This window comes from Aspergillus pseudodeflectus (assembly GCF_044049435.1).
Source record: "Aspergillus pseudodeflectus strain CBS 756.74 chromosome Unknown BJX68scaffold_32, whole genome shotgun sequence".
Lineage (NCBI taxonomy): Eukaryota > Fungi > Ascomycota > Eurotiomycetes > Eurotiales > Aspergillaceae > Aspergillus > Aspergillus pseudodeflectus.
In genome coordinates this window covers 342,616-354,349 of record NW_027263808.1, presented here as the reverse complement: position 1 = coordinate 354,349, position 11,734 = coordinate 342,616, and the positions used below count along the sequence as shown (strand labels likewise).

Below are 11,734 nucleotides of genomic sequence, written 5' to 3'. Positions count from 1 at the left end.
GAAACATTACATACGCTGAAAATCAAGTGTAGTGGCAGCGACCCCATCCCTGGTGTCGACCAGAGTATACCTACCCTATCTATCATATATAAACGCACACCAGTTCCAACTAGGTGTCATGCAGCTTGCTTGGCCTACTGGGACAGTGCAATGACCTGCATCTATCAAGTATTATTATCATTTCAGCGGTATACTGCGACAAATCTCATGTATATATGCAAGTAGACTCCATTCCTAATCTCCAAAACCTATCCTCTAGCTGCCCCAAGTACCTACAATCTGTATCATCGCAGACCGACCTATCTATTGATCCCACCCCATCAAACAATCCTCACACTCACTCATGCCCTCGCCCCCTCGCCCTCAAAAACTCAACCAACCACCTATTCCGCGTCTCAAACGCCTGCCTCCCGAGCCCACACTCGTAAAACAAATCAAACCCATGCACGCCCCCGCCCCAGACGTGTAAATGCGCCTGGACACCGCACGCCCAGAGCCTGCTCGCATACGCAATATCCTCGTCCCGGAATGGCTCGCCCGAGGCTACATCTATGTATGCCAGGGGCAGGCTGGATAGGTCTTTTGCGCGCGCGGGGGCGACGTAGGGGCTGACTTTCTCTCCTCCTCCTCCTCCTCCTCCTCCTTCTTCTTCTTCTTGTCTCCCGGGTCGAGAGCCCAGGATGCACGACCACGCGTACCGGTCCCAAGCCGTGTAGAACCCGCGCCCGTTCTCGAATTGCAAGCACGAGAGCGTGTCGCACCGGTCGTCGAGCATCGGGCACATGAGCAGCTGCGCAGCGAGTTCAGGTCCATTCCTGTCCCGCGCCATGAGTGCCACTCCCGCAGCGAGTCCAGCCCCCGCAGAGACTCCGGCGATGATCAGCTGCCGTGGGTTAATCCTGAAGGAGTGCAGGTTCTCAGAGAACCACAGCAGCGCCGCGTAGCAGCCCTCCAGCACGTCGAGGGCGGGAGCCTCCGGGGCAAGACCGTACTTTACGCTGAGGACGACCGCGTCGAGCTCTTTGACTGCGACAGTGAGGCTGCGGAGGCCCGTGTATACCGTCCCCATGACGCGGCCGCCGCCGTGGAAGAAGAGGATCCCCGGGCGGGACCCCCCTGTATCGAGGGGCTCGCGGCGTGAAAGGCTTATCGCTGCAAGGATTCCTCCTTGTTTTCCATCTCGTCCAGGTCCCGGGATAGTATGGTCTTGCACCGTGAGCTCAGAGTCGGTGAGGAATTCCTGGCTGCAGTCTTCTTCTGTGCGGCGGAGCTCGTGCAGCTCCCCGAGGGATTTTGGGAGAGGGCGGTGTTGGTTATCTTCGACTGCGACCAGTTCGGGGTCGTATGGGGGTAGAGGGAGGCTACCAGGAGCTAAGGTTTCGGTATTTGCTTGGGTCATTGTCGCGGATGTAAATGTGAATTGCTGAGGGTTCAGTTCAAGCTACGGGTATGTATTGAGGAGATACATCATATATAGTTGCGCCGTCCGTAGGACTTGAGAGCGCAGCGAGTCGTCCTGTGCAGGGTTCTAGCTCACGATGCACTATCCGTACCAAAGGCTGAAAATATTTCCCTGTTGGATGTAGCATCCAGCCCCCACGGGGCCCGCTCCACAGGTAGGGTGTCTCAAGATTCCCCAGGGTTCTGTTGGAGTCAAAAGTGGCCTCTCTATTGACAGTTTAGAGACCAATCTAGATACAGAAATGTGCTTTCTACAACCGTTGCTCAAACCAACTTTAACACCCTGAGCTTCATGTCTCTTGCTCCCGTGTTCAAGCAGCCTATTCAAAATCAAGCCCCCTACTTGCTGTAGTGAAGCTACTCTTCAACCATCGCCTCGGCCGCAATCTCAATCCTCATCGCCGGAATCGCCAGCATCGCCACCCCAACCGTAACCCAAGGAACCCTATGATCCGGCATCCTCTCCCGCCAAACGCGCATGACAACAGATTCATAGCGCATATCGGTCAGGAAACACGTGAATTTGTGCGCCTGTGCGAGTCCCTCCGCAACCCCTGCAGACCGCAAGGCCGCATCCACACAGTCGAAGCACGCACTCGCCTCGTCTTCTAGTGAGGTGGTGACGAGTTCCCCGCGCGCGAGATCAAAGCCTGGCTGTCCGCCTGTTACCACGAGGCTGCTGTTGGTGCGCAGAGGGACGCGAGCTACGTTGGATGTTCCGCCTGCCTGGAAGAGTTCGCCGAGGGGGCCGGGGGCTTGGAAGTATTCGATTGGTGACATGGTGAGGTCCGATGTGTAGTTGGATTATTGGGGTGGTATATCAGAGGATAGACAGAATATGGGGGTTCCAATGGATTCAAAAATAATCGGATCGAGAGTTGTTCTGAACAGTGCTGGTTTTTTGATCGTGTGGACTATGGCCTTGATGATTCTTTTCGTCATTCTGGGCCATGCAGCATTCAGGGTCTACGGTCTACGGAATATTCGCTTATCTTTCCCGCTCGTGGACCCAAAAGACGGAGATTGTCCGCAGAGGTCCTATCTCTCGTGTGGGGCGGTTGAATCCATCACCAGATTCAAGTTGGGCGCACTTCCCAAAACGGCAACCCAGGCAGCTCACTGGGCACAACTGGGGCATTACAGGAGGGCGCCCATGATTTGTCCAGACTACACGCAGGCCGTCTGGTCGAGATAAGGCACATCGGTGCAGAGACTTGCCAAGTTTGGAGCAGCCGTTGGACCGAGATGACGAGTGTTTCCAATTCCGTCGAGTTTCCCTTGGATTCCGAGCTCCAGACTCCAGTGCCCCCGGGGCCAGGCGCAAGCGACTTACAAAGCTTAGCACCCCAGACTTCCATTCGCTCTCTCCACAATCGGAGTCAGGATACGACCCCCCACACGTGAGATTTGGTGCTCCAGATTTCTTTAGTTTGCCGTCGTGGCAATTCGTGGAGGGCCCGGTTACGTCCGAGAATCGCAATCTCATCAGAGTCCATTCCCCACAGTTGGTACCTGTTCCCCGCGTAGGGATGGTCCAGCCTCTGGGTTCGGTCTGTGGCAGCGTGTTTCCTTGCTCCAGTTGATCACTGCAGTACGTAATCCTGGAATAAGAGCTTGACGGGGTTCGCACTTGAGCCCCATCGGCCCTAGAGCCTTGTTGGAGTACCTTGAACTTTTTGGACTATTGTGATCAACAGGACCTCCAGACGTTGGTACCGTATATTTGATGTTATTTTTGTGGATCTTGGGGAAATGATGGGGTCTATCTCTGTGCTATACTCTCTGACGGAAGTACCTATTGATCCCAACGTGGAGGTATCCAGGCAGAGTCACTCAAGAACAGATTGGATAGCTGTAGTCCACAGCCTCTAGGCAGCACTTGTTGTATCGTCATCCCTGCGTAGAATCTCTACTACATTATCCCTTCGCGCAGCTTTTCCCTTAGGACGGTGCACAACTTCGTTCCCAAAGAATCGCGTAGTATCCATGATCCTCCTGTACGGAATATCTGTCCGTAGCTATCACCAACAATCTCTCTGCCTCGCTTCCGGGGAAGATCTATATGGTCGTCCCAGACTGCACGACGCTCATCTGTTGAATAGCCAGCCGCAGCTGTGAACCTTCCCACGTGGGGATACTCAATCTTGGAGTAATCAGAGACCATCGTACAGCATATGCATGTTGTGCTCGAGTTTCCTTTGAGCACCGGCGTAAACCTAAAAAGTGGACGAAAGGAATCTCACCCAACTGATGACGGATGCGCTATCAGCAGTCCGCGGTGAGTTCTCGAGGTAGAGACGCATCAACTGCCTTCTACAGCTGGGGCAACATACCAAGTCAAACGCTCTCAAACTCCAGTCACAGGAAGCGGCAGCTCAAAGAGAAACCATTGGGAATCCTGCTGGGCTGTGCTTGGGCGGCGAAGTGAGGATGAAGCCATATTTGCACATCACCCCAGAGATCTAGGGACTAAGAAGTCGAAGAGACACAACGCTCCTATGTCGGTATGGGCTCTACTTCATGGATCCGAATCCGACACTTGCGCGCTTTTGCTGGTTTTTCTGCTGCCTTCTCCTTACTCTCTAACAGTTGCTGCTGGTTGATACAGAAACGGAGCCAGGCGTGGGCAGACTGTACCGTAGTCCTGATACTATCGCGTTGGCGGCTTAGTAGATACACAGGACCATATCAGACACTGAAAGTCAATTGAAGGACCGCAAGATATAGTATGGGCCCTAACGATCAGTATTAGTCGTGGACTTTGTGTGCCTCCTCCGTATAGTAGCATAGAATGCCGTATAGCGTCGCGGGACCTTGCAGTCGCGCACACACATGCCAGAGTACATGGAGCAGTATATTCCTCCCCAGCCTTGTTTGTTTACTTCATGTGGCACTGTACCTATGATTATGACAGGATCCGGCGTCCATGCGGGGGTTGCCCAAGGCCGCTCATTCGCCGGCTGCCGAGGGATATCTTCCAAGCAGAACCTCGGGATCATTCCCGGGTGGGAAACCTTGCTCATTATGGTGATGTGCCCAACCTTTGATAATCATGCAGCCTTGCAAGGCAGAGAATCTCCGCACTTTTTTGCCAATCTTTGTGCCGTATCTCCCTTCCTTATCGTCCAGCACGGGGCCAGTTGATATTGAGCCCTTGCTCCGAATACTCGCCTGCAATTGGACACGACAGGCCGACGAGCCCACTTGGCAAATGCACAACTCTGATTGGGCCCCCTCGCTTTGGGGTATCCCTGCCCTGCAATGCATATAGTTACACACGATTCCACTTGCCAGGGGAATCCACATCAGTAAATACCATCTCCTTTTGTTCCATTCATAATCTTCTCAATATGCCTCATACCCAGACCAAATCACCCAAAGACGGCATGGCCACTACAGATCGCGCCAGTATCAGGCCCGGTGATCTGGAGGAGCACGACGACGATGCCATTCTCCGCGCCAACGGCCATGAGGCTGCCATGCCTCGTCAGTTCAACTGGATCTCCGCGCTTGGGCTGGGGTTTTCCATTACGAATTCGTGGATTGGGTATTTGGTAAGCTAGCAATTGCTTGCTTCTCTTTTGAAATCGAAGGCTGACTATGCTTGCGTGCACTTTCTGCTAGAGCTGCTTCGGCCAAAACTTGATATATGGGGGTCCGCAAACGTGTATCTTCAGCCTGCTGGTTGCCTTTTTCGCCCAGTGCGTTGTCGCAATTGGGCTGGGAGAGCTGGCTTCTGCGTATCCAGTATGTCTCCTCTGCTCAAGGGGTAATGATTTGGGATCCAGCTAATAGCCGTCAGTCGAGTGGGGGACAGTACCACTTTTGCTACATCCTGAGTCCCGCACATTCGAAGAAATACAGTGCCTATGTCGTTGGCTGGATTTCGGTGCTTGCCTGGTGGACAGTCACGTATGATGTACCTATCCTCGTCTGGCTTCGCTCGTTGGAACTGACTTCTCTTCGTCCAGTTGCTCCGGCATTTCGCTTGCGGCAGTTGTCCTCAACGGTATTGTTGCCTTTGTCTACCCCGACTATGCGGCAAACCAATGGCAGACCTATTGTCTTTACATTGCCGTGGCCACCGTGACTAGTAGGTAGTCCCAATTATAGTACATATTCCGGGCAACGAACTGTGACATGCTAAACAGCACACAGTACTGCCTGTTCTTTTCTCGTCCAAGATGTATGCCACAGCACAGGCCTCTCTATATCTCTCGCTATCTGGCTACCTGATCTTCTTCATTGTTGCACTCGTGATGCACAAGAGTCGCATGCCGGCTAGTTTCTTGACCCAGTCCGGTCTGGGTAACAGTGGCTGGAACGATGGCACAGCATGGCTGCTCAGCATCAGTAACTCGATGTATGCCTTTGGCGGTATTGATGGAGGTGTGTTCCTTTTTTTCTTTTTCTTATCCCACCCGAGCAACGCTAACCTCCGTCAAAAGTCATCCATATCTCCGAGGAGATGCCCCGGCCGGGCAAGCGAATTCCCCAGGTCATCATTCTGACGTTGGCAATTGGGCTGTGCACTGCGGTCTCTCTCTTTGTTGTTCTTATGCTCTTCCAGCTCGATCTCGACGCCGTGCGAACAGCGACTCTGCCGAGTCTGGAGTTGATCTATCAAGTGTGAGAGTGTTTATACCTGAAAAAGTGGAACTCTTGGTGCTAATGAACCGTATCTTGTTGTAGGACGGGGAGCCGGAACGTCACGCTAGGGCTGTTTATCCTGCTTCTCATCATCTACACCAGTAACCAAGACCGGACCCTGGGTCATGACTGATTCCTGGCTAACCACTTGAGCCAGTCTGCCTTCCATGCCAGTGGGTGACTGCCGGCCGACTTGCCTGGGCATTTGCTCGAGATGTACGTTGTATTCCTCCACCGTCAGCCTTGCCAGCTGCTAACAACCCACCTACCACAAAAAAGCACGGAGTCCCCTTTGCATCCTTCTTCTCCTGCATCCACCCCACGCTCCAATTCCCCCTCAACGCAACCGCCGCCGCATACGTCTTCACCTGCATCTACGGCCTCCTCTACCTCGCCTCCACCACCGCCTTCAACTCCATCATCACATCCGCCGTCCTCTTCCTCAACATCTCCTACACAGTCCCGCAGAGCATCCTGCTGATCCGCGGCCGCGACATCCTCCCGCGCCGCTACTTCAACCTCAGCCGCTTTGGGATCGGGATCTTCGCCAACGTCTTCTCGACGCTGTGGATTGTTATCCTGGGGGTGTTGATTTGCATGCCGCCAAACTTGCCAGTCTCGTTGACGTCTATGAATTACACGCCGGTTATCTTGGTGGGCGTGTTTGTTATCATTAATGTCATTTGGTTCTTCTCGGGGAGGGCGTCGTTTGAGGGGCCGCGAATTGATTGGGAGGTTATTAATCAGGCTGCGCTGTAGGAGTCTGCGTGGATTGTTGGCTGTTCCGTTTGGACTGTGGACTGTGGATTGTGGATTGTGCCCGGCATGATCGAGATCTCGCATACTACGTATTGTCCAGCCTGCCTGTGCTCCTGGGATATTGGCCACCTACCACGGACTACATGTTGGTCCTGGGTATTGACAGTTACCAGCATCTGCACCGCTACGGGGTATTGTCATCATAACTTTGTTACATTCTGTCTCTACAAGCATTTCCTATAGTATCACAGGTGTTGGAATCATGGACGAGCGGAAAGGAAATGACATGGAGAATACGGAGTGAATCTGCATTGCCATTTCCATTTCCGTTTCCTGCCAAGCTAGCCCGATGGTTCGTTCTCTTCTCCGCGAAAAAAACTATCCCCAGCGTGAACATCCGGGGAATGCTTGGAACCTTTGCAGTATACATACCCAGCCAAGACTGCGGGTCCGAGAGCGCGAAGACCTGCCGGATCAGGCAGGTGACGCCGCTTGGAAACCTTGATGGATCCGTGGAACACAGCTCGAGCCTGGAGTGGTCACCGCATGGTATTTGGGTCCACCGCGAAACCGCCCTTTGCCGGTTTAGAGATGGCTGGCCGCTAGCTGGCTCACTGGCGCCCCTGTGAGATAAGAAACGCATCGGAGATGTGGCGACCAAGGAGTACGTAGTACTACTCCGCGCCCCAGATTCCATTGCCCGGCCTTCCTCATGTCACCGATCTGTGATTCCGTGCCACTCCCCGCAAAAAATCACGCTGCCACCACGTCCGATCCATGCGGGCATCACAACCGTATCGAGAGTGTAGACAGCGCAGCATATCGGACGAGCTGCCTTTCTTTCCTGTTCCGCTGTCCCTGAAACTGCCACTGCCCCTGCCCGTGACATCCCACCTAGGACGACGACATATTCGGATATAATGCCGAGGCGCGGTTCGTAAGGCCACATCTACCCACCTCACCCCCCCTGCATGCCCCTAATGATTAACCGCCGGAACCAACAGATCCAGCATGCGCGACGTGCCGCGAGAAGTGCCGCCGCTGCGACCGTGCAAGACCCGTCTGCAAGCGATGTGCAACGCGCGGGCTCGAGTGCAAGGGATACCCGGAGACCTTCCAGTTCAAGCCCGTCACCGTCGCCGTCACCGCCGCCGAACCGCGCAGGGTGGCTGCGAGGTATACTACTCGGAAGCGAAAGCTCGCGGCGCTTCAGCCTTACGAGGAGGAGTTTCCAACTACGGATGTGCATGTGCCTCGCGCCGCTGCAGATGGCGCAGTGGATGCGGGTCCTCATAGTCCATGGAACCCTGCTAGCACAACACTCCAGCAGCGAGGGCTAGTCTCCGAGTCGTGGGATGGGGAAGTTGGCCTGTGGTCATCGTCGTCTATAGACTATAGCCCCTCGCCGCCGCCGCCGCCGCCGCCGCAGCAGGGGAACCAGATGGCGGAATTGGACGACTTGCTTTTGCAGACGCAGACGCAGCGCCTGTTGGCCTATTGTATGTTCTCGTGATGTGACCGCACTATAGCCATTGCCCAAATGCTAAGTCCGCGTCTTGCAGATGACACGGTAATCTGTCCGCACCAAATCGTGCTGACCGGGAGGGGCAAGAGGGAGAACCCCTACCGGTCATATGTCTTGCCATTAGCGTACGAGCAGCTCGGGCTTCTCTACGCTGTACTGGGGCTTGCGGCATGCCATGATGGGCTTCGAAACGGCAAGGAGGATCTGCGTGAAGTGGCGGACGAGTACCGACTGCGATGCATCAGCTGCCTCAGGAAGAGTCTGGAGAATGGCATCTCGCCGCAGTCGCACGAGAATGAGCGGGATGGACTATTCGCCACGATCCAGCTGCTACTTCTGCATGATGTCAGTTCAGCTGTTCCAGTCAGTCGCAATCTGCCTTGCTGATTTCCCATCCTAGATCTGCGAATCCGGCATCTCCACACATGGCGCACACATCACCGGCGCCATGTCAATCTGCAGCCAGCTGAGACTGTCCACGACGTTAACGGATAAGGATGAGCGGGCGATTTTCTTCTTGGGCAATCTAGCATGGTCAGTCGTTCAACTTCACCGTGAGGCCGTCGGGACCTCCAGCTAACCCGCCGCCAGGCTTGATGTGATCCGATCCCTATCCGATGCAACGCGCCTCTGTTTCTCTCCCGGACTGCGCCAGACCATCGCCGCCCTGAGCACGCCCAAATTCGAACAGGTCAACGGGTGCCCGCGCGATCTCTTCCTCATGGTCGGCGACGCGCTGGAATACGCCAAATCCCGCGCGATGGGGCGCATCGATCGCCGGCAATACAAGCAGCTCCTCCTCGGTGTGCAGCTGAGAATGTACGCGTGGCAACTGTCCGATTGGGCATTTCCGGATGGCGGCGATGGTGACGATGGCGACAACAGGAACTGCTGGGCCGCCGTCGGCGAGAGCTTCCGACATGCGTTTATTCTGTACACGTCGCGGTTGTTGGCCCCCGAGCGGCCCGCCGAGGCAGCGGTCATCCAGGACTCCGTCACGGCCATCCTCGATGCAGTCTCTGGGATCCACACCGGTCCGATCGAGCTTGTTATCCTGCCGCTGTTTATTGCGGGGGCGGACTGCATCTCCCGGCACTCGCGCCACTACGTTATACTTCGTCTTGATGGGATCTCCGCCATCTCCGGGTTTAGCACGGAGCTGCCCAAGATGTTGCTCCGGCAGGTCTGGGACGCACGGTCGAGGCAGGCGAAACGGGAGTGTGAGAATATCCTGTGGACTGCGTTTGTAAGTGGCTCTGCGAGCCTTCCTGGCAGTTTCTGGCTGTGCCTCGTGGCTGACGGTTTCCCAAGACAGATACGACGGAGAACGGCTTTCAGAGCGATTATCTTATTATATGAGCGGAACAAGGCTAGGCACTTTTCGGTTTCGTACATTCGTACACTCGGCATGCAAGGGTGATCCTCGGGCTCGATTAGATCCGGGCAGGATATTGATTTGCCGTACTGTACAGATTCTCGGCTAGCAGAGTAGACGCAGGCGATGCAACTAACCAATTGCTCAGCCTCGAACCTGAGCAAGCCATCCATCGACATGAGCAGCAGAACATAGCATAGCATAGCATAACATAGCATAACATAGCATAACATAGCATAACATAGCATAACATAGCATAACATAGCATAACATAGCAATAAACAACCACTCTATTACAAAGGAAGACCCCCCCGCGGCCCAACAACCCGCCCAGGCACCCCCTCCTCCCCAGCGTACAACCCTCGCAACAACCGCGCCACCAACCTCAGGCTCAGCCGCCCCCTGCCTCCTCAACGCATCCGTATCCCCAATCGCCTCCGTCGCACAGAACCCCGGGTCCACACCTAGAACTGTAACATCCTTTAGACTCGCATGGTACCGCACCAGCAGCATATTCAGCGCGGCCTTCGTGATGCGGTACTCGCTTGCATACGTCCCGCCGTGCGGGCAGTCCGGGTCCGAGTTGTATGTGAGCGAGCCGTTGGATGAGTTCACTAGGATCAGGCGGGGTGTTGTGGATCTTCGAAGAAGGGGCAGAAAAGAGTCGGTTACGGCCGCGACGCCGACGAGGTTCGTTTCGAAAGATGTGCGGAGGATATCCAGGTTCATGGATGACATGAGGAAGGAGATGGCCACATTGTTAACGAGGATGTCGAGGCGGGAGAATGTTGTTTCAATGTATGTCTTTGCAGCGGCGATGGAGGATTCGTTGGTGACGTCGAGCTGCACCAGTGAGATGCGGCCTTGGACGTTCGGAAGGGCACGGAGGGTTTCTGCGGCGGCGGTGGCGTTGGTGATGTCGCGGCCGGCTGCTGAGGGTGACGTGGTAGCGTTTGTCCGATAGGACGAGGCTTTTCGCTGTTTCGAAGCCGAGGCCGCGGTTTGCGCCCGGGGCGTAGATTGTTAGGTTGGGATTGGGTGTTTGGGGGGCGACAATAGGGAGGGGATATGGGGACACCTGTGATGAGGACGATGGTCTGGGAAGACGTGGTGCCGTACAGAGCAATAAACTGCCAGCTGAGCAGGCTGAAAGGTGAGCCGCATATGTATCTCAGAGGACGATGACACCAGGCTTACGAGCCAAGGGTGGTCAGCTCCTGCCTGTTATTTTTCTTTGTTTGTCGGGTAGGACAAGCCTGATTGACAAAGAGACACCTGATCGAATTGACGCACAGAGCCTCATCGGTAATAAAATCCCTGAAACCTGGCATCATGATCGTGCGAGTAGGAATAGTGGGCTGTTTCGCTGTCACGTCCCCTCGGGCACTTTAGCCCTAACTCGAAAGTACTGCTTCCCAGAACAAGCGCTGAAACCTTCTAATGTTACTGATTTCAGGACCTTCTTACTGCTTGTTCTTTGCTTAGCCCCGATGTATGCAATGCATTTTACAAGACTATGTTCTCGCAGCAGGCCCTCGTTTGGTGATATTTGGACATGGCACGAGGTGCTGTGGTTGCCTGCCATAAGCAAGTTGCTCCCCCGTAGGGTGAGTCCAATGAGACTCAAAAGGACTGCCTCGCTGAGCGATAACTATAACGAGATTATAACCACCTTGCGCTCAACGGGCTAGACAAGCTTCCTAGCCCTATACGAGCCCCGTATCGCCCTAGAAAGCCCTAAATCCGTCAATTGCGTACTATAGAAGGGGCGCTTCTCTTGGAATATGGCAGTCTAAGAACAGTCTGGGCACGCTATGAGAAGCGACAAAGAGCGCCGTGACTCCGCAGGCGACTCGGTGCTTATTCCGGACCGATTCCGTCGAGACAATGATCCTTCACGCCAGACCGACGGGACTCTCTTATCTGCAGGCTGACTCGGAAGGTAAGCGCTGGCTATTCGTCCG

General features: G+C 54.7%; 5 protein-coding genes across 5 annotated transcripts; 2 read left to right on the top strand and 3 right to left on the bottom strand.

Moving 5' to 3' along the window:
* Positions 1 to 337: 337 nt before the first annotated feature.
* Positions 338 to 1,399, bottom strand: BJX68DRAFT_268677 (Alpha/Beta hydrolase protein; the record flags this gene model as incomplete). Its single annotated transcript, XM_071046151.1, has 1 exon — positions 338 to 1,399. One exon carries the CDS (start codon positions 1,397 to 1,399, stop codon positions 338 to 340), a length of 1,062 nt encoding a protein of 353 aa, XP_070897290.1.
* Positions 1,400 to 1,818: 419 nt separating this feature from the next.
* BJX68DRAFT_268676 (Endoribonuclease L-PSP/chorismate mutase-like protein) lies at positions 1,819 to 2,241 on the bottom strand (the record flags this gene model as incomplete). Its single annotated transcript, XM_071046150.1, has 1 exon — positions 1,819 to 2,241. The coding sequence occupies one exon, from the start codon at positions 2,239 to 2,241 to the stop codon at positions 1,819 to 1,821; it is 423 nt and encodes a 140-aa protein (XP_070897289.1).
* A 2,606-nt stretch (positions 2,242 to 4,847) lies between these two features.
* On the top strand, positions 4,848 to 6,870 carry BJX68DRAFT_256455 (choline transporter; the record flags this gene model as incomplete). Its single annotated transcript, XM_071043189.1, has 9 exons — positions 4,848 to 5,015; positions 5,086 to 5,208; positions 5,264 to 5,373; positions 5,433 to 5,554; positions 5,620 to 5,850; positions 5,910 to 6,090; positions 6,154 to 6,212; positions 6,269 to 6,327; positions 6,391 to 6,870. The coding sequence occupies 9 exons, from the start codon at positions 4,848 to 4,850 to the stop codon at positions 6,868 to 6,870; spliced, it is 1,533 nt and encodes a 510-aa protein (XP_070897288.1).
* A 920-nt stretch (positions 6,871 to 7,790) lies between these two features.
* On the top strand, positions 7,791 to 9,754 carry BJX68DRAFT_277111 (Zn(II)2Cys6 transcription factor; the record flags this gene model as incomplete). Its single annotated transcript, XM_071048267.1, has 7 exons — positions 7,791 to 7,803; positions 7,875 to 8,119; positions 8,201 to 8,369; positions 8,433 to 8,740; positions 8,796 to 8,929; positions 8,987 to 9,641; positions 9,734 to 9,754. 7 exons carry the CDS (start codon positions 7,791 to 7,793, stop codon positions 9,752 to 9,754), a joined length of 1,545 nt encoding a protein of 514 aa, XP_070897287.1.
* A 121-nt stretch (positions 9,755 to 9,875) lies between these two features.
* Positions 9,876 to 11,101, bottom strand: BJX68DRAFT_268673 (uncharacterized protein; the record flags this gene model as incomplete). The annotated part of the gene is made up of 4 exons (XM_071046149.1): positions 9,876 to 9,902; positions 10,128 to 10,741; positions 10,849 to 10,916; positions 10,968 to 11,101. 4 exons carry the CDS (start codon positions 11,099 to 11,101, stop codon positions 9,876 to 9,878), a joined length of 843 nt encoding a protein of 280 aa, XP_070897286.1.
* Between the last annotated feature and the right edge of the window lie 633 nt (positions 11,102 to 11,734).